A 22546-nucleotide genomic window follows, 5' to 3' on the forward strand; every position below is an offset into this window, starting at 1 on the left:
TATAAGACATGAATAAGTTGTGGTAGTTTATGTAGGTTTTTTAAGTAGCTTAGATCGGGGAATAATCGATATAACTGATACTCACTGGTGCAGAAATGAATAAGATTAATGTGTTTCTTCCCAACGCTCAACTTCGCTAAATATAAGATAGGCTTAAATTATTATTAACTGTATAATGTAAATTAAGTAGCCTATATTTTTATCGCCAACAACTTCAGCAGAAAATGAAACTAATATATTTATATATATTTTATTTCTTTTAAAATTTATACATTTATATATATATATATATATATATATATAATATTATTTAATTGATTTAAGCGGTATATCACCAAAATAATAGTTCCTTCGACTACTATTAATATTTAAATGGACTTGTTAGGTAAACCTTTCTTATTTATTGATAGCAATAAACAACATAAATATAATTTTTGTGATAACTATTAACAAAAAATATGATTAAAATATTTTGTAAAATACCGGCGATTATACGACTTTAAAATCAGATTAAAAACTGAGTGAAGGATTTAAATAAAAAGATGTAAATATTTAGAGTTTTAAATTCATTTTATCACTAATTTTTAACTGAAATATATATTTATATTAAAAAAAGGAAAGAAAAAACAGGAAATATCCTATAGTATTAAGATTTTAGGTATTTCACGCAGATATCATTCGTTTAGTATCATTGAAAATGTCAAATTTAAAAAAAAAAATATCTTCAGCATTGTCATTCCTACAATATTTTCTAAAAAAAAAGAAGTGATTTGGAAGTTGTAGGACCAAAAAGTTGAATGAAGAAATATACTCTTTCCTCAGTAATGAAAACGGATAATGAATAATATAAAAGTGTTTCAATAATTAGAGGCTATGGTGATAAATATTTTCATAAATATTACAAAAATAATAATAATAATACAAAAATTTACAGTATTTGTGTAGGCTATCTGATTACATTGTACAAATACGCAGAATGATAAACTTTATATATATATATGTATTTACTGGTTGTTTGTTTTAAAACGCAACCGATGCAAAATACTTTTTAGAAAAGTTAATACAATAATTTCGGATGAAGAAGTTGGCAGCATTACCTAATAAGACGGGAAAAATGTTGTTTTATAATCAGCTAATATAATTTTCTATTTCTTTTTTGTGAACAGTTAGTTATTTTTGTTTGTGTTTTTTATTAAGGAGAAACCGTTTTTAATACGGAAGAATGGGTTTTTATTGTAGAAAATTATGTAACAATTAAATCCATTGCTTTGAACCAAGAAGCTTTTCAGTTGCAGTTCCTGGGCAATAATGCAGTTAAATAAATCTTCAATTCATCGTTTGATAAAGAAATATTGGTTCTGTTTGCAATCAGAGACAACCTGAAACGTTCACTACTTAATGACGAAACATTGGCAGAAGTACAGTAAGCTTTTTAAACACACCTAACAAATCATAACGAAAAATTTGCGCAACAAAAAGGACTATAGTGCTTTGAAAACAGAGCCCGGCTTCCTAACTTAAAGACATACCAAATTCATGTATCACATGATTACACGTATTTGATTATGCTGCTTGCTTCATTACTGTCGTGGTTTAATCAGTTTTTTTTTTGGAGAGCATTAAAGTGTTGGATAATGTACTTTTTACAGATGTTGCTTAATTTATTTTGAATGGTTACGTTAGTAGTCGAAATGATCGCTACTGGAATTCCTGCAATCCTCATATCATCCATTTGGTGTTTGGTGTACAATTTCGAGGCGGTAATAATTGGCCCCATATTCTTTGAAAACACTCTTCACGCAGACGTCTAACAAGAAATTGTAACGGAATTTATTAAAAATCTGGAATTAAATGAGAGAGATTCGTAATTTCAACAAGTTGGGGCTGCATGGCAAGAGTAACAATGGACCTTTTGAGAAATTTCTTTAGTGGAAGAGTAGTATCTACTGGCTTGTAGACAGCTAGGTCACCTGATTTTTCTCCTGATGATTTTTTTCTCTAGGGATATCTAAAAAGTTGTGTATTAAGAAATAATCCATACAAGATTGAAGAACGGAAAGCCAACATAACTTAAGAATTATGAGAAATGGGAAGAATACACTTTTAAAGATTGCACGGAATATGAAAAAAAAGGATAAGACTTGCATTGATGAAAGTAGGGAGGAGACTTTCAACATTTATTTTTAAAAATTTTGATGTTAATATTATTTTGCACAAAAATTGTAATATTTTTAACTAATCGCATTAAATATATTATATTATTTTTTTTTTTACATTGGGTTTCAGTTTTTCAGTTATGCTTTAAAACAAACACCCGCTGTAAACCTTTGAAATTAAAGAAACCTTTGAAAACATACACCAAAAGAGATTTGTTGGGAATCGATTTTTTTTTTACGTGACTCCAGAACCCAATTATAAGAAGTAAATATATATAGGAAACTGGCTTTTTCTGAATTCTGTATGATGAAACGTTTATCATCAGATGTCAAAGGTAGAGCAACTGTATCGTATCTAGTACAATAGTGAAGGCACTAAAAACGTCGACATTTTCAAGACATCATTATTATTATACATGCAATTATAAATTTTTTTAGTCGGCCCGCTACCGGACCAAACTCTTGGAATTTAAGTGATATATGTCGACTTAATTCCATACAATTATAGCTATTAATTACCACAAAAACGATTTTTTTTTATTTTTTAATTGAAACCAATTTTCTGTTCACGTTTTGTTATTATTAAAGTTACAAGGAAGCTGCAAATTATTTACTCGTTACATTTAGGTATAACTAAAAATAACTTTTTATCTAAATTCGGTATAGATTTTAAATAATAAAAAAAATCTACCTAATTTTAAAATGTAGATTTTATTTACGTGGTATAAAAAATGAAATATAAGTTCTTGTTATTATTACGAGTATTATTCCAAAATTTGAAAAATTAAAATAGATTATAATGTTGAATTCTGTTTATAAAGATAATCGAGTGGATTAATCCAAAGTTTCCAGGTAACGTTATTGGTGACTAGTCCTTTCAACATATATATTTATATTTTTGCACACGCATACATTGTTAAAATTACATTATAAATAATTTACATTTTATGTATATGAATGATTAAATAAATACTTAATTGTAATAAATAATTTAATTATATATGTTTACAGCCTATATAATAAATAACATACATCGATATGAATATATTTTAAATATAATTTGGCTAAAATATTTTGATTTAAAGTTCCTTTTATTATTTATTAAATCACTATTTTCTTGATTTTAGCTTCCATTTATTTACATACTTTTTATATCAGATTTAATTACCGTAATCAGCACGTATTAAAGTAGGTGCATTGCATTATTACTTGTAATCCTTCTTTTGTTTGAGATTGATCGTAGTTATAAGTGATGAATAATTGATTAAAATGAGTATTAAATTTTCGTAGAACTAATAATTTTATTTATATGTTAGTTTTGATCTTCTACACTTACAGAAAAAAGTTATCGCTTAAATATCATCCGCACAAAATCGAATTTTGTTAGGAGTAAAATTTTATTTAATTTTTATACCGGACAAAACTTTTTAATTTACTTCAAAAAAGAAGGTAATAAATTTTATATTTGACCCGTATATTTGTTTTTATTTTTGATCGCGCATAACTTTTTTCCTATTAATTCGATTGAAATAAATCTTTTTGCAATCGACGCAGCTGCTTTTCACGGAGTTACCGTGATGTTGAGCACATTAATTCCGCCGAATTACTTACTATTATTAATCAGACACAGAAAATTATGAAATAATTTTTTTTTTTTAATAAATGGAACCGACATCAAAATTCGCTAAAAATTTAGAAATAATTTCCTTCAAATACTTAATTCCTTAGACATTTTTTTGGAGCCTTTTCTGTTTTCCGCCACAATGGTTTTATTTCGTTACCTTTTATATTTTTTCTTCTAAATCAGTGGGTATTTGCAGACAAACTATAAAATTCTAAGCAAACTTAACGCTCGCTAACGTATTTTTTTATTTCTACTCTCGCTTTTATTCAATCTTGTGTCAATGTACCTCAGACGGATCCAGTATATCCCATATGCTTAAAATTATAAATATCTAACCAAACTTAACCTACGGTCACTTCGCTCGCTAACCTTTACTAGTAAGCGAAGGTTAGCGAGCGAAGTGAGTGTAGACTAAGTTTGGTTATATTATATATATAATCTCTGCAAATACCTCCAAATACCCACTGATTAATGTAATACGTAACGTAAAGAAACCATTGTAGGGGGAGAAACAGAAAATACCCCTTTTCTGAATCGGCGCCTGCCCCCGAATTAATTTCTACAGAATTAATTTCTAGATATAATATAAATTTGTACTGTAATACTATATATGTATATTTCATAAAAACCAGTACCGACATTACACCAATGGAGTTTATATTTATGTGCTTTGATAGCTTTTCCGTTTGCAGATTCTTATGTATTTTTAAATATGTCATCTATAGGTCCATACTACACGAGTATGATCATGTCGTCGATTCTAAAAAAGTATAAAAGGAATTAAGTATTGGACGAAATTATGTCTTACTTTTTAGCGCAATTTTGATGCCGGTTCCAGTTTTATTATTTTTTTTTTAATAATTATTTTTATTAATTGCTTTATTTATTCTTGTTTTATTCGTTTTTACGCTTAAATTTTATTCTCTCATTTTGAATTCAACTAAATATTTATTTGTAAGTTTGCGTTTTTTGATATCCGTATACAGGTAAAATAATACGATCAGTTTTGGCCGATATTAAAGGGAGACACTCTCGTTACGTGAAAAGCATAACAATAAAAATCAGATCAAATAAAATTAATTAGCCTGTGTAAAAATGCTATCTTTGACCAGGATTCGAACGTGGGACCCCCGGATGAAAGGCCGAGACGCTACTACTCGGCGCAACGGAGGCCGGCAAATTGATCGTACCTATTCGTTTTCAAGATAGATAACCTTCGTAATTTATTTTTTTAAAAGCTAATATCAAAAAAAAATTACTAATAAATTATAAATAAATAAGAATAACATATATTTATACATTACAATCCTACATTATAATTGTTATTAATATAATATTATATCTAAATATGATTATTTTACTATGAACTATTGATGAATAAAAACAACTATGTTTCATTTTTACACTGTTCGTAATATGGCAGTTTATTGTGTATTTATCACCAATAATTCACGGATTTTTCTTAGGCTAATAAGTAATTTCATCTGCACTATGATGAAATTGTCTATTTGCTTTTCTAGTGTTTATTTAATTCTATTTTGACTACATTATAGTAAAATTCACTGTTATTGTTTTGTCCCCCATCGAGTAAAATCACTTCACTTTAATATAAAGTTCCTTTTAACCGTTTTTCTTTTTTAAATTGCCTATTTGTATGCAGTCGGAAGGGTTGCTTATCTACATATATGTATGTACTTTATGATAATTTATATACAATAGACCCACGTTATTTATTGATTGTAGTATTACATTTTACTGTAGAATATCTTATACCATTTTCTTTCTAGAATATTACTAGTGCTAATATTTTTATTTTTATTCTATGTACAAAACGTTTAATTTTATTTGTACTAAAATCATTATTTTAGTGTGACACCAGATATTTTGTATATTTAATCATAACTTATCAATTTCCTTTAATATCATCCTCCATTCCGTATGTTTGATCACAATGTATTACATTCTACATTTCCGTTCAATAGCTTCATCCTTTAAAAAACTGGGAAGGATAAAAACTTTAAAGTCTTTTACCAACTTTTTACCCTTTCCACTTTTCCTTTGTATGAATTTAAACAAACCTTTTATATAACCGAAACCCAATTTTTTACAACACTTTCTGCCTCAAACTTCTTTATTCTAAACTTCATTGTATAAGCCATTTTCTGTTTAACGTTATATTTAGTCGCATTTTAAATTATTTCTTATCTTTATATTTTTTAGGTTTACGTCTCTTTTTATTAAACAAATTAGCAATCAAATATGAGATTTTCTATCAGAAAATTGCATTTTTACGTTTATGTAAGCTACTGAAATAATTTTAATATTTCTTTTATAAAAATTGAAGAGCGTAGTGAAACCGATAAATATATCAAAGTACCTTCCAACAATAGTAATAAATTGTAGGTAAATAAGAAGGAAATATTGAATTCCTAAATATAATTTTTGACAATTTTACTAACTTCTCCGATGAATTCTTGAAATATAAATTAAAAGTTTAATTAGATAATAGAATTTTAAAATATATAATAAAATTATCTTTTATTATAATTATAAATTAATTCTGATGAAGAATTCTTTAGGTTTATATACCATATCGTTTATAAATATTTCTCTATTTTGGATTTTTTAAATTACTATTTTTATTTTATTTCTTCCGAATGTCTTTTGATTAAGATTATGATTAATCAATTGAGTTACCTGCAACGTAGTCTATAATATGATAAGCTTGATTTAAATTAGTTTTAAGTTATGCCATGTTTTTATTTTCAGGAAAAATAAAAATAAGTTAAATATTAAGTAAGTAATTAGTTAAGTTAATAGTTAAGTATTAAGTAATAATTATAAGTATTAATTAGTTGGTTTTGATATCATTTATACGTATTAATATTAGTACTATTTTATGTGGCCAAAAGTTATCGAGATTGAAGACGCATAGTAAATCTTTATGATATTTCCCTAAGTTTATAATCCTGTCCCTACCATTACCCGAAAAATCTTTTTTTTTAATAAAAGAAGAGAAAAATGCGTGTGTGTATTAGACCCTAAATATTATCGAATATTTTGATTTACCCAAAGCAAATGATGATTTAAATTTCCCTAACCTTAATTATAATGCCATTACCACATTTTTTATAAATCTCAAATATTATACAGATTTAGTAATTTCATCTATTTTAATTAGTTAGCACATCAATTCAATAAAGCATTTCGAATAAATCTTTTGGCCACTCCGTAATATTTTTAGTAAAATGTTAGAAAATGGAATTCTTAAAATCCATTATCCTTTATTATGTAATAATAAATTATTATTAAGCAAATACCTTCCAACTGATTTACTAAATATATATATATATATAAATTTATATATAGATAATAACAATTTTTCATAAGTTAAATAACCATAAATGTATAATTCTTTTTTCTTAATCGGGTGAATTATTTTTCATTATTTATTTAAAAAATGCTGATTACATTTTTACACCGATATCAGATGTCTTGAAGTTAACCTTTGAAGTGCTTGATTTACGAACATCATTTTCGACGTCTTTAAGATCTTTCTCGCTTATTTCATCCTCTTCAACTTCATTATCTTCATGAAACGATCCGTCATCTCTGCAAAAAAATAATCATTTTATTTTTAATAAAAATCTTTCATTTATTTGTTCAGTTTATTTTTTCTCCTTTTCCGTTTTGCTATAGAAACTAAAAAATACGGCTAAAATTCATGATTTTTTTTAGTACATCTTTTATTGTAATTTAATTAAAAATTTTAAAATAAAGATCATTTTTCTTCATTAAAGAAACATAAATTTCTATTAGTATTAAATATTTAAAAAATCTACAGTTTAATTTATTATTTACCAGTAGTTGTGTATTTTCCTTCAGTATTTTTAGGTAGAAGATGAATATAAATTTAATTCACGTAACGGTAACATCTTCCTAATGATTCTAAATGCTTAGCTTTGCTTGTGAACAATTCCTAATTAGTATAACTCAATGAATTAGTTTTTATTTTAAATCTGTATGATTTCCTAAATTATTATACGAATATACAGAACACTGGAATCATTAAAACTTGAAATAATTAGTATTTTCTCACTAACAGTAATCTAATTTATAATTTTATTTTTAGACTTAAAAGTAATAAGTATTTCGAAATTTATTTCTTTATGTTAATTAACTATCATTTTAGGTAATTTAATCGTTTTTAATTTCCTTCGTATGTTATAGTAATGAACATAAATGGCATTCAATTATGTAAATACGGATACCATTTTGGATATTTCTAGAGAAAATTACTCCACATCTATCTAAAATAGGCTTTAAAATGGATATCTGATCGTATATTAAAAAGTAAAAGAAAAACCTTTCAATTTTTCTTTTAAAGTTCTTTAAGCCCTATGTTTTAGCTTTATTGGTTACTAAACAGGAATTCACATTTGACGCAATCCAACAAATAGGGTCTGAAACCCATTTGAACGTAGGGTACGGCGAACAACATTGAGGTTATACAACGCTTCCAGATATAAGTTATCGAGAATCATTATAGAGGCGCTTCGGTTTGAACGGAAAGGAGAAACTCATAACATCTGAAATTTCCTGCCTTATGTCCACGAGGAAATTAAAATTTTTCCTTCTGTCCGTTCGATTCACATTACAGACAAGGGTAACTTATTAGCACTGAATCTCCTAGAACCAGGGTATCTGGCGATTCAGACGCCTTCACTTGCTGGACCTGGAGGAATCTGACTGACTCTTGGGCTGGGACGACATTCTTTAAGTGATTGAGCTTCTTCTCTGTGCCTTGATGAAGAACCTAATTTCCTTTCATATACTAATTAATTATGTTTTTTCCTTTCTCTTGTAATTATTTGCTTTTTGTTATTTGTAAGGGTTTTACAGACTTTCGTACTTTTATGGAGTAAATCTGTGCAAGTACAATTATATAAATGAACTATTTTCTTATGTAACTATGGTTAATTGAGGGGATTTATTGGAAACCTCCTATCAAGTGCTTATTAAAAAACTATTTATTTATGGTTCCTTTTTGGAACCGATTGTAAATGAACGAATTGTGATACAAAAAAAAGTTGCTTTAAATTTTTTTTTAAGCTCTGTCCTAGTCTAGTGACAGTAATCAATCGTCATAGCAACAGTGCAATCGCCGTAGCAAACCGTTAAACACCTGAATCGTTAAACACCTGAATTTTGAAGTCGGAGATTCTGAAGTTCTGGAAAAATCCTGGTAAAGATTAGTTGCTTTTTTATATATTTGATTACTTGACGGTGGATATCGGTGTACTTTGGTGGTTGGGGTTCAACTAACCACATGTTTCAGGAATGATCGGCCTGAGTGTGTACAGGTGGTCTACACCTCATACACATTTCATATTTATCATCCTTATGTCATTGGGCCGTGAGAGGGGGGATTGCTTATTGTTGATCAGGGATCAGGGATTGTAAGTTGATCAGGGCTAGGAACGAGAGGGGTGGTGTGGCGACCGGAAGCGTCACAAAACGGGTGTTTTCCCCTACGGGGTTGGGATGTTCACTAGTTGAATGGATTGAGAGGTACATATTACAAAAATAAATAATTTGTCTTTGAATATCTAATTTTTGAAATCAGTGCCGTTAATATCAAACAACTTATTAACTCTTAATAATAGTGCATTCAAAAGTTTCTACTTTTTTATGTTTATTTTATTTATTTTTATTTCTATTTTTTTTTTTTTTTTTTTTTTGTAGAGTAGGCTTATTATAATAAACGTTGCTCGTATAAAAAAATGTGTTTTTCAAGAAAGTCAGAGACAATAATCCTGCCGTATGATAAAAATAAGAAATGAATATAGAGAAGTGATGTAAGTAGACTACTACTGAACGTAATCGAAGGTTGTTTGGAATGATTTTTGTTATCTTAAGTTTATACACGTACAATCATAGGAAATAGTCAAAAGTGTTTTTCAAATTTACTTTATACATTTAGAGCGTGCTAATTATAAATTTCCTGATTTTTCGTGTGAAAACCTTTTGAATATTAGCATGTTAATCTCATAATACAAGAAAAATTCGGTAGTAAACAATAATTATGATAAGTACAAAAATTTCTTTAAATTACATATATATTGTCAGTACAATTTGTCATTGCAAACAGTTTTTTTATTTCCATTTATAACTGAAAGAAATTTTTTAAGGAAGAACAAGAGATCTAGTCTACAAAATAATAAAGACGACCGATTGAAGTTATTCAATAAAAATTATATCTTGAATAATAATAATAATTTACGTACAGCGTGAGTAACTTGTGTTTTTTTATGTCAGTTGAAAAAAGATATATACAATTTTTATTAGTATATGTTATATGTAATGCGTTTAATCTATATTTATAGAATTTAACGTGTGGTGCTTTATTAAAACCCCATTTTACCTTCCTTACAAAAAGATAAATTTCTACTTTAAGAAAATAATCATAACTCGTCCAATTTAGTAAAAATTTTAATACAACATATTTTATTTTTTTACTTTTATCAGATGCTCCATTATCAAAAATGTTTCGTTTCTTTTAACAAACCGAAATTGAATCTTTTGTATCATTTTATATTCCTTTCTGACTTCTTTTCTTTCAACCTTTGATTTATTTTATAATTTTTTTCTGTTACGGTACAGTTTTTTTTTTAAATTTCTTATCTTATTATTATCATCTGTACATTTTTTACGTTTAATTATTTTTTATTTTTAAAGAAACAAAAGGTTTACCCGTAATTAGATTAGTTTATGATAGATGAAGTTTGTAGTGTATGAAATACGATAAGCCTGAGCGAGATTCGGAGACCTTCCGAGTGAAAGAGTGAGAAGTCAGAAATTTAGTTATAATGTATTTTTTTTAAGGTGTATAAATATCTTTGTAATTACTGAAATATTTTCGTTATGCTTACGTCTTTCAAAACCTAACGATGAATAAAAATTAGTCGGCTTGATAATAACAAAGACTACTACTACTTTCAACGAAAACTAAAAAAAAATCAACATCGAATTATTAATTTAATATAAAATTTATTGCTCTAAACGTTTTTAACTGTAAACGCATATAGCTTAGCCAGTCATACTTATAACATCTGCTAGCATGTGACATATTTTCTATTTGCATTATAAGCGGTTGCTTTATAATATTTTGTGTAGTAAATTATCGTCCAATCTTTTTAAAAATTGCTGTATTGACCAGATTAATATTAAAAGAAAAATAAACCTTATTGCCCGTTTAAATGAAAAAAAATGATGGTTTCAGAGTACTGAATGGGAAGAAACATAATACTCGTGGTATATGCTCACTGCTCACTGGTAGCGTTGGTGCTGTAATGAATGGCAAGATGAATGCATTATACTGCAATAACAATTATGTGTATACGTAGAATATATTTTTCTTGGGATGTAATTAACGTTTATAATTTATATGTATTTATTTTTTCGGGTTGTTCAAACTTGAATTAATAAAAATTAATAGAATCCATCTACTAATTATTTATAATTTCAAGGTAAGGAAGTGAAACTTTTAATTAATTTAATTAGTGCAGTTTAATTTGCAAGTATGAAATAATTTTATTTTTGTACATAACTTACGTATATTTGTTATGCGTAGTTCTAAATAATGATTTAGGGCAGTTTTTATAATAACGCCAACAATCACCATCATCTCTACCGGCTTTTTCGGCCTCTATATATTCTTCTAACAATTCTGAATACGGTGATTTGCTTGCTCTGTAAAATAAAACAGAAATAAATATATATAAAATTACCAATAAATTATAGTGAAATATTATTTAAAGAAAGATATTATTTTTTGTAAAATGATGCAAAAGATAACCTTATTAACCTTATTTTACCTGCGGAGTCTTACATATTTTCTGCAGTAAACTTTAATTTTGGGCGTCATTATCTTTCTATATTCTATGCTGAATAGTAGGTTATATAAAATTCATTTAGGAGTGATTAATTATTTCTAATTATAGATTTATGTAGTTAGACTTATTTTGATTTGAAGTAACTTTCTTTAAAAAAAAAAAATGTTGATTATAATCTACTTATAATATTGTTGACTTCTTTCTTGCAGCTCATTTCTCCATTTATATATTCTAGTTGTAATAGTTTATACTTGTAATATTATTAAAATTAGCTGTTAGAGGTAGTGTAACCATGTAACTGTAGTACCACGCTGAAAACCAATATTTAAATATGTATACAGTTTCTAAAGTAACGCGCGCTGTTGTCAATATGAATATGCTGTTATGAGAAGGCAAATTAACACATTTATTTAGTAATTTTTCTATTTTCTGTTGTAGTTTTTTTTTTTTGCTTACTTCTATTATCATTTAATTTATATTTAGTTGCTTTTCTTAGGCATTTATTTTATTTGTTATAGAAAGATATCGATTTTACAAGTAAAAGTAGTCGTTTTCCTTTGTACGTGTTTTAGAAGTTTTTATTAAATTTGTGTTACTATATAATAAATTATTTTAATTATTCGTCACATTTTTAAATTAAACCGATAAAGTTTTAAAATGGACCGTTTATGGCAACAGTATTTTTATTACAACTGTCAATGATATTCAGATTTTAATAATATTGTAAAAGTTTTTGAACGGTCGAGTTCTGGAAATCGATTAACAAAAAATGTACTGATGAGCGAAGCGACGTCGTCTCTTAACTTGACGTTTGACACATCATTGGTTTCTTTGTTTCGTGAGGCAGTTACGACCAAACGTGTTTCTCGATTTTTATAAAATTTTTCTGCGAAGTCTCTTAGACGGAACGACGTAAGTTTTTATGAAAAATTAAACCCTTCATCGTTTAATTTTTCATAAAATTTTGGCGTCTTAGAGTAGTAATTTTAATCCCAGAGCCATTAGTATATGTTCTCCGTTGTTTTCTTTACGAGTTTAACTCTTCACGTCACAACAGTTCCCCTCTTGACTCAACAGTTAAGCGTTAGATGATATTTCATTCTGTACGTTTTATTAAATCTAACGCCTAAATTTTTCCACTTCAATATTCTACTATTTTACACAACAAAACCTTTCTCTGTACGAAATAAAATGCTTAACGTTTCACTCATTTTCAATAAACTTGTTTATTTTTCTTTTTGGATACGTAAAATAATGTATAAATAGATTTTTAAAAAATCACGATTTAATGAATATAGTTTTTTAACAGTCATCATTCAGTGTTTTCCAAACAAAAAGGAATAGAAAGAAAAAAAGAAGTGAAGAAAAAGAAGAATAAAATTAATAAATGAGATTAAAAACCATAAGGGGATGAAGAAGAAGGCTTGAGACAAACGGATGGAGACAGCCATCTGGTGGCGTAAAGAATGTTCTACTAGATTATGATGTTATATTCTATTAACGATTTTGGTTTAACGTATAGATTTAATAAAATATATGCATGATTATAATTTATGAGGTTAATGAGAAATGAACACAAATTAATTAATTTATAACTGTTCCTTGAGTTACTCTATTTACAAGCGTTTTAAGGTTTACTCCGCCGATCTCCGTGGCGGAGTGATACCATCTCAGCCTTTCATCCCGAGACACTGGGTTCGAATCCCGGTCAAACATGGCATTTTTCATACGCTACAGCGTATGAAAGGTACTTCTAGCGTATGAAAAGGCACGGCTTTTTCACACGCTAGAAAAAATGACCAAAAGCAGTCGATGCTCGTCATTTAAAAAAAAAACAGTTTACTATATATTAAATTGAGAAGACATTTAATTTTTTTTTTTTTTTTTTTCATTAAGTTTTCCAATATGACAAAATTTATTCACCATTTACTAACTCGGGTATATAAATTATTTACTAAACTCACGCAGAAAAGATCAGTTCAAAAACATTACTTCCTCGAATATAATGTTTTTAATTAAAAGTTTAAATATTTATATAATTGAATGAATTTCCTGGTAAATGAAAGATATTTAATTAATTTTATTTTATTGTTATTGACTTATTTTTCATTTATATTATTGTAGTTCTGTTTATTAAAATAATACTTCAAAATACCTTTCCTGTTTAACATTTCATTTATTTATCCACGATTTAATTAATTATTTAATAGTTATGACATTTAAATTATTAATACAATAAGAGTTGTCGAAGTAAAAATTATTTTCTTCTTTTCGTCCAGCATTTTGTATAACTATATTTAATTTATCGTTGATATTTAATTTTTTTATAATTCTTGTAATAAAATATCCATTAGAATTCGAATAAGAAATTTGAAATGGATTTTTTTCTATTCTTATTCAATGAAAGTAAGAATTAGAAATTTTTTTTTGATTAAAAAAAATATATATAACCAACTATACTAATGGCTAGGCAGTTGGTATAGTGATCAGATTATTGGTTTCTAAATTAGTTGGTTATCATCATCATCATTAATAAATAGTTTAAGCTACAGAAACTCGTTCACTAGCCTTTAATAGAATATTCAAGATTCTACCAGTTCCTTCTACTTTCGGTTGGCTCCACTTGTCCTCTTTCAGACGTTTCATAATTCACTAAAATCTTTTTTCGTACACTGTTAGATAGCTACACTGTTAGAATCCTTTCTACAGGATTCTTTTAGTCAATTCGATCATTTGATAGTTAAATATTTTATTACATTCTCCAGATATTTTCATTTCATCATTCCTTTCACGATTCCTTAAAGATAATCATCCAATTTCACAAAAAAAGATCCTCATTTGGAAGCGAGAGTTCACATAACTAAAATCCACATAACTGAAGAGTTCACATAACTAATCTACGTGGCGTAGTGGTAACGTGCCAGATTTTCATCCGGAGGTCCTGGATTCGAATCCCTGTCAAGCATGGCATTTTTCATATGCTACAAAATCGTAAATTGCGGTCTTAATGTAATTAAACTGAACATAGCACTCGATAAATTATTCTTTGAATCGGGCAAGATTACATGATTATCTGCGAACCAATAATTAAGGGAATATTATTTGAATATATAATCATATTTATTAGCCTTTCGTATTTTCTGTGCGGCAACGTCCATGCATAAATTAAAAAATGGGTGACAAAAATAAACTCTTATCTTGTTCTCTGAATTGTCTGTCTTATTTCTCCGCTTGTAAGTCTGTCAACATTAATTCTTAATCTAGCTTGAGATATTTAGGTGCATTTTTCATTAATAAAATTTCATATAAATCGAATCTATTCGTATTATAAAACACGTTTTAGTGTTTTGGAATAGCGCAGATAGTTAGCCTTACGGGAGGTTTGTTGTTCGAGGCACAGCCGAACTAATTAACAGCTTCTCAATTTTATCTCGTCATCATTTTTTTTTTACATATCACATTCTGTACTGACAGTTTGGATGTAACAAGCTACAGATATTCTCATTACAGAGGATGCAGTTGCCTATTTACCTTGAAAGCTTTAAGAAAGCTCAACTAGAGATCTGTAAGTATCTAATTATCATTCTAATCAATCAATAATTTTCATAAAATTAATAAGGCAATTATAATTCATAAGGTTATTACCATAATGTAATTACCTAAAAATTAAAAGATTACCTAAAGATAATTATCATCCATAAGGTAATTATAATTAATAAGATTGAATGTAGTGATGCTTATGCGAATTATTAAATATGAATGCACAAAGATCTTATAAAATAAATAAGCAAACTACACTAATGACTGACTGACCAATTGGTACAGTGTCCAATTTTATGAATTTTAATCTGTATAGTATAAGGCTTAATTCGTGGGTTTTACGTTATTATTTTTTCATTTCATCTTCGTCGTTAAATTACGTGTGTAATTACTTACTCATATAATATATATATATATATATATATATATATATATATATATATATATTAAGAAATTCGAGTCGTGATTATTTTTCGTCTATGTTGTACAATAACGAACTTTGCATTATTGATAACAATTCACTTATAATCAGTTATTGTAATAAATTTGAAATAGATTAATTTTATTTTGAAACCCTGTGGCTCAACCATTACGGCCATTATCTGATTTACCGAACGTTTTGGGTCTAATTTCCGGCTCTAGGGTCTGAAAAACATATAATTAGCTAGCAAGCAACACAATCCCTAATGACGTTAGTAGTTATGCTAGTTATAACCTAAAGTAAAATTATAATAATATATTATTTTCATTAAATAATAAAAAATTAACATTTCAGTAAGAACTTTAATATTTTATTAAAAATTTAATGATATTGTATTTATATGGTTTTATAAAATTTACAAATGAATTTGTTGATATTTTATTTAATAAACTTTTTATCTTACGTGAAAAATAATTGAACGACTTCTCCTAAAAGTCCAAACCGTCTTAGTGACGTATGACCATGTACTTCGCAAATTGCTCGCAATAAACATGCTTTACCATCCATTCCGAAATTAGCTAAGAAATCTTCTAATAATATATACAGCAGGGCCCTGAAAATAGTAAAACAGAATACGTTAGAGTGCAATTATTTTTTAGGTTAATATTGCTTTTGTTATTTATTTTAACATGTTAATTAAGTTTAAAACATTTTAAGTTATAAATGAAGTATGTATACGCTAAAAAGGAATGAAAATCGTTGTTTTAAAAGTTTTCAACATATGTTTTTGTAAATCCACTTAAATTTCCGTTGAATTAGCTACTTTGTCCTCGAAAAAAGGACAGTTTTAAAATACAATCCCTTTATTTGTACGAATGAAAGTTCAAGAGGAACATTTCATATAAAAGAAGATAAACACTATTGGCTCTGTATTTTACAGGTTTATAAAGACTGTCATGATTCAGTCTACCCATCGTAATTTTGCTCATTATTTAAAAGATTTAGCCTTAGGAAATAACAACCTTCTATTAACAAAAGGATGGTCCAGTCGGTCTGTCCTACAAAAAAGAGGGCTAAAGAACACATCAACCTGGTCAGAAATCACATCAACTGTTGATGACTGAAGAGAAAACTGGCCAGTTTTACAAATTCTAACGGAATATAAATTGTATGATGCAAACCGCATAACTGGAACTTTCGGGAATTCATCGATCTCACACCCCAACACCGGTTTTAATAATTTATTTAATAATCTCTATGAGACTAAAAGTAGATTTAAACACTATAAAATACATTTTTGTTATAAAGGTTTGAAGCTAGGGAAGTAAAAATACTTACTGGGGCAACGAACATGTTAATCTACTGTAAATTTAAATTTTGTTTTAGCCAAGTCTAGCTGCCTTAACAAATAAATGTATCTCTTTTCTGTATATTTAGTCCAGTTTAATTGTAGTAATTATGTGATGAGGAGGACCTGAGATCGTTTGGTAATACATGGACTTAAGGATCTTTGTCAGATGTAGTGAGTAAGATCCCAGATAACCGGAAACTAATATTTGCATAAATTTCTTTTACGTTTAAATTATCGATAAAACAACTAATGGAAATTCCTATCATATTTTTCGTTGGAAAATAAAATTTAACGAAACAAAATCAAAGCACGTTACGTTCACCCTTCGTAGGGAACACTGTCCTCCTGTTTCTGTCTTCAATGTTCCGATTCCGAGATCTCAAGACTGTAAATATTTGGGTTTTCATCTTGACCGACGACTTACTTGGGCAAAACATATCAAATCTAAACGGAAACAGTTGGATCTCAAGCTTTAAAACACATACTGGCTGATAGGACATAGATTTCGGCTTTCTGTAGAAAGTAAATTATCGATTCATAAATCAGTTTTAAAGCCTGTGTGGACTTACGGGGTTGAATTGCGGGGTACGGCATGCAATTCCAGTATTGACGTACTTGAACGCTACCAGACGAAAACTTTGCGGAAAATGCTAGACATACCCTATACATAAGCGTTAGCCTCATGTATAATAAATGATCTTAAGTATGACTCGATAACTACGAAACTTGAATAATTTCCTTAGTGCTGATTATAAATTTAAAAAGAACTAGTGACTTCAGAAACAGCTATATAATACTAAATAGCTAAATAATACTAAATTATTATAACCGTTTTGGTTGAAAAAAAAACTTAATAAAATTAATTATATTTTACTCGTTAAGAATTTAAATTACGATAAATATTAGTTACGTTGTTGTTATCAATTTATAATTATACCTTATCCTTGAAATTTTAATTAGTTTTTTTTAATTTAGCATCTTAACAGGATTGTCTAATCAGTCCAACAAGTCGTTGTCTATTACTATTTACAAATAATTTATATCATCTTAGCTGTATTGACGTTTGACTTAAACTTAGCTCATATCCTGTCATAATTTAGATATTTTTTTAAACTGGTATTTTTTTCCATTGTCAATATAAAATTAAAGCTGATTTCTTAGCCCGGTAATACTTTTTTCTTCAATATATCTGAAGTAAGCACTTACCTTTAATAAGCAATTTGAATAAATGTTTTATTATCAGTTATTTTCTTACTGAAATTTATTAATAATTCTCAGCTTGTTAATCTTCTTTTCTCTTCTAGCTATTTTAGATAGGATATACAAAAAAGTATTGCTATTAGTATAAAACTCCCTCTAGAGCATGTTTTTGGATTTTCCAAAAAATTTATTCATTAACAATTATCTTAACCTATTTAAAAAGTATTCTGAAAAAAAAAATTAAGTACTTTCTTCTTTAGAATAATTGGCATTTTATAATTTGTATTCTCTTATTAATGATTCAACTTAAGTAGGTCTGAAGTTTCATAATTTTTGTTAATTTAAGCGTTGTAGGGTGGGAACAGTTTTTATCACCCGTTTGGTTGCGGGTGGGGGTGGGGTAAAAAAATAGTTTGATGTTAGTTCTCAAAATTATTTAGAAAGATTTTTCTGTATGTATATATTGCATTAATTTTAAAATAATAAATATATTGCATGTTTAAAATGTATAAATTTATTACCTTTACATTCTTAAGTTCTTAAATTATATTTTATATTTTTAAATTAGATCTAAAAACTTTAATTAGATTCTGTTAGGTTGAATAACACAAAATTGAAGTGGTACTGAATATTTTACATTTTGAGTAGAAATGTGGTCCATAAATACCGATGATGAAAATGCCCTAAATGTTTTTGAAAGAATAATAATAATTTTGGATATAGAATATTTAAACTACAAATGGCGTAAAATATTTATTTGAAGATGCAGCTTCATCGAAGAGGAAGATATTATATAATATATAAAAGTGCGCAGGATACGATGTCGTGAACATATTCTGAGGATAAATGAGAAAGCAAACTGTTGGAAAATATACAGGGAAAAGAAATACATGAAAAACGGGCAGGACAACCAAAAAAGTAGATAGAATAGTGTATTTGTAAAGGAGCGGTGGATCGAGATATATAGCAATGTTGTGCATTGAATCATGGAATAAAGAGGAATGCAGGTGAATTGTGACCGAAACCATCTGGTTTCGAAATAAACCAACATCTCGAAATAATAGCTAAATTTGCCATCTGGAAATGTAGAACTGTGAAAAATGAAGAGAATATTTTTTAACACTCTACTTTTTCTATATTATTATACTGTCTAACACTAGTTCAAGATTTTTTTTGTTAATTATCTCTAAATGATGTATTTTCACGGCAACAATCGGTACCAATATTTATAAAATTTTTATGGGTACAATGAACATTTCTTTAAGGCGATTTTATATTAAATAGCAAGAAATAATTATTTTTTAAATGTTTTAACTAAATCTTTAATGTTAGTAGATACGTTCATTTTAGTAAAGGATTGAAATTGTTTGAATATTTTATCAATATAACAAATCTAGAACAGTTTTGCAAATTTTTGTGCGGTTAAAAAAATGTCACGAAATAAGACGGAGTTGTTGCATGAAATTGTCGTCTATAAAATTCTTCTGTCTTTAATGTACGTACTTAATAGCAGATATTTTAGAATATGAGTTGCAATCTTGATGTATTGTGTGTGCATGTATATTTATATATATATATATATATATATATAGTTTAAAAAAACCTTTCCAGAATATTGGTATAAATACAGTAAGTTAGTTTAACTTAGATTTAGTATACAGCGATTATTTCAAACTTATTGTGAAGCTGACTATTATAATTAAGAAAAAACTTCTTAATATGATCTGTTTTCACTATGCTTAAGCATCCAAAATACTTTATGAAGAAATATTATAATAGACTATTTCACTTTTTTTTTTTTTTTTTTTTTTAATAAATAGGTTGTGACTGTAATCTCTTATTAATAAAATGGAAAGTAGTAATAATTTGTAATGAAAATTGCAGCAAGTTATTCTTTGGTTATAATTTAATTAGACGATGTTTATTTTTCTTTAATAAAATGAAAAGCTTTTAGTGCGCTCTTTTAATTAGATGTCCTTTACATGAAAGCGTATCTTTCTTTTATTATTTTACAGATAATGATTATATTTTGTCTGATAGAAAAGTTTATGTTTGCGTTAAATTTTTCAGGGTTATTAATATTTTTTTATAAAATTTGTATAATACAAGTTTATATTCATAGTCCATAATTTGATTGTGTTTATAGAACAATAAAATATTTTTATTGGCAGTCAGCTTACAGAATATTAATTAATAGAATTAGTTCGCATAAAATAACATTACCTAGATTTATAACAAAATTATAAAAAAAAAAAAAAACGGTGAGCAAGTAGCTAAACATTACTGTCATTTGTGTATAATTAAAAATTTAACCGTTCCCAAGTGATAAAATTAAAAAAAAGATTTTTTAACTTTATGAATTATTCATAAAGCTTCTAATTCATAGTCTCTTAGCTTGTTATTATATTTATATCTCTAAAGAAAAATAATTAAAAGTAGTTTTTGACTGATTTCTCAATCCATTAATTTTACTAATTTTAAAATTATATCTTGTAGACAATTTGAAATTTTTTTATAAATTTCTTTTGAGGTCATCATTGCTTGGTCATCACTGAGCTATTTTTACACAACTCCACAAAAAGGATTTTAATGTATTTAGAGTGTATGCATGTTTGTTCCAGTGTAACAACTCAACGGCTGAACCGATTTAGATGTATGAATCCGCGTTGGAATCCTTACGTTACTGGGAGTGTCAGAGGTTATTTATATATATATAGTTTAAATACATTTAAAAAATTTGAAAAAATATATTATGAACAAATACTTTATAAAAAAATTATCACGCTTTTTAATTATCCTGTATTAGTAGTAATCCTATATTAAAGAACAATGTTTGTCAGCAATTTTTTTTTAGCCTTTATGTTTCTTAATTTTCAATATTTATCTTTTTTAACATAATGGTATGTACTGTGTAATGTCATTTTGATATAGAAACAATTTTTTTTTCTTCCGAAAATTCTAGGTAACCCTTGTTCGACAGCATTACAGTTGTGTAGTTTTTCTACTTTCTTTTTCTTTTTTCTCGCCTTCGCGTTTGTTGTGATAAACTTATCTAAAATCTGTTAGTTTTTTCTGTAGATCATTAGAAATTTTAAGTAAAATAGTAAAATAAAATTAGAAAACAGCAAAAAAATGATATCAAAAATAATTACACAAAAAATGAAATAATAATAATCCAATTCTTCATTACATTTGTGATTTTAGAATGCAGATCTAAACGAAAAAACAAACTACTAATTAGTTATTAATCTGTAATTGGTGCCTACTGCAAAAAAATTAAATTTAAAAAACTAAAAAAGAAGGTATTACTTTTTAGATTTTTGTGTTTTAAAGTGGTTTTACTTATAAAGGATTTTTTTGTGATTGATACAATAATGTGATTAAAATATTTTTAAACGATCTTAAGTAATTACAAACATTAAATAGTATAATTTAATCTTAATTATTTCTATAACTTATAACGATATTCCTTCTACAGGATAAAATAATATTAAAAAATGTCCGGTAATTTTTATAATGAGCAGCTCTGTGATAATACAGCATATCTCCCCATTCACAAATGCAATATCAAAAAAAATGTATAAGTCTATTGCCCTTATACATGAAACCTCACTCTATGAAATTTTATGATTAAGTTTTACCATTCCTTAGATAAAGAGCCAAAAATAACATTATATTTTACTTAAATAACTGTTATTATCATCAGGGATTTATTAGTTGCGGATTTCCCACTTATCTATAACAGTAATGTAAACAATACAATAGTAATAGTTTTATAAATAACAATACTGAAAATTTTGCTTCGTTTAATACCTCTCTCTCTTTTTCCTGTTTAGCCTCCGGTAACTACCGTGTTTAGATAATTTTTCAGAGGATGAATGAGGATGATATGTATGAGTGTAAATGAAGTGTAGTCTTGTACATTCTCAGTTCGTCCTGAGATGTGTGGTTAATTGAAACCCAACCACCAAAGAAAACCGGTATCCACGATCTAGTATTCAAATCCGTGTAAAAATAACTGGCTTTACTAGAACTTCAACGCTGTTACTCTCGACTATCCAAATCAGCTGATTTGGGAAGACGCGTTAACCACTAGACCAATCCGATGGGTTGCTTCGTTTAATACCTACTTAATATTTGCCATACAGTATTCGTTTGTTTTTTAAAAATAAACTTCAGAACTCTTACATTCGTATTTAGTTTTTTTGGACTTTATTTATACCATTTTATTCAGAATCAGTTCTCTTAAAGATCTATTTAAAAAAGCCAGGCGGTACTGCAAGGTATCAGATAGATTATATCATGGTTAAGCAAAGATTTAGAAATCAACTCGTTGACTGCAAAACTTACCCTGGAGCA

General features: G+C 27.3%; 1 protein-coding gene across 2 annotated transcripts in view; it reads right to left on the reverse strand.

Moving 5' to 3' along the window:
• Positions 1-6292: 6292 nt before the first annotated feature.
• The window catches only part of LOC142322367 (uncharacterized), a 126407-nt gene continuing 110153 nt past the window's right edge, over positions 6293-22546 (reverse strand). The window contains exons 4-6 of one of the 2 annotated variants that reach the window (XM_075361374.1): positions 16100-16249; positions 11395-11532; positions 6293-7392 (exon numbers count right to left, since the gene is read on the reverse strand). In XM_075361374.1, coding sequence (XP_075217489.1) covers positions 7248-7392; positions 11395-11532; positions 16100-16249 — 433 coding nt within the window. In that variant the 3' untranslated portion in view covers positions 6293-7247. The remainder of the gene's footprint in view (positions 7393-11394; positions 11533-16099; positions 16250-22546) is intronic. The other variant, XM_075361373.1, reaches the window with a different exon arrangement.

The sequence above is a fragment of the Lycorma delicatula genome, chromosome 3 (genome assembly GCF_047948215.1).
Source record: "Lycorma delicatula isolate Av1 chromosome 3, ASM4794821v1, whole genome shotgun sequence".
Classification (NCBI taxonomy): domain Eukaryota; kingdom Metazoa; phylum Arthropoda; class Insecta; order Hemiptera; family Fulgoridae; genus Lycorma; species Lycorma delicatula.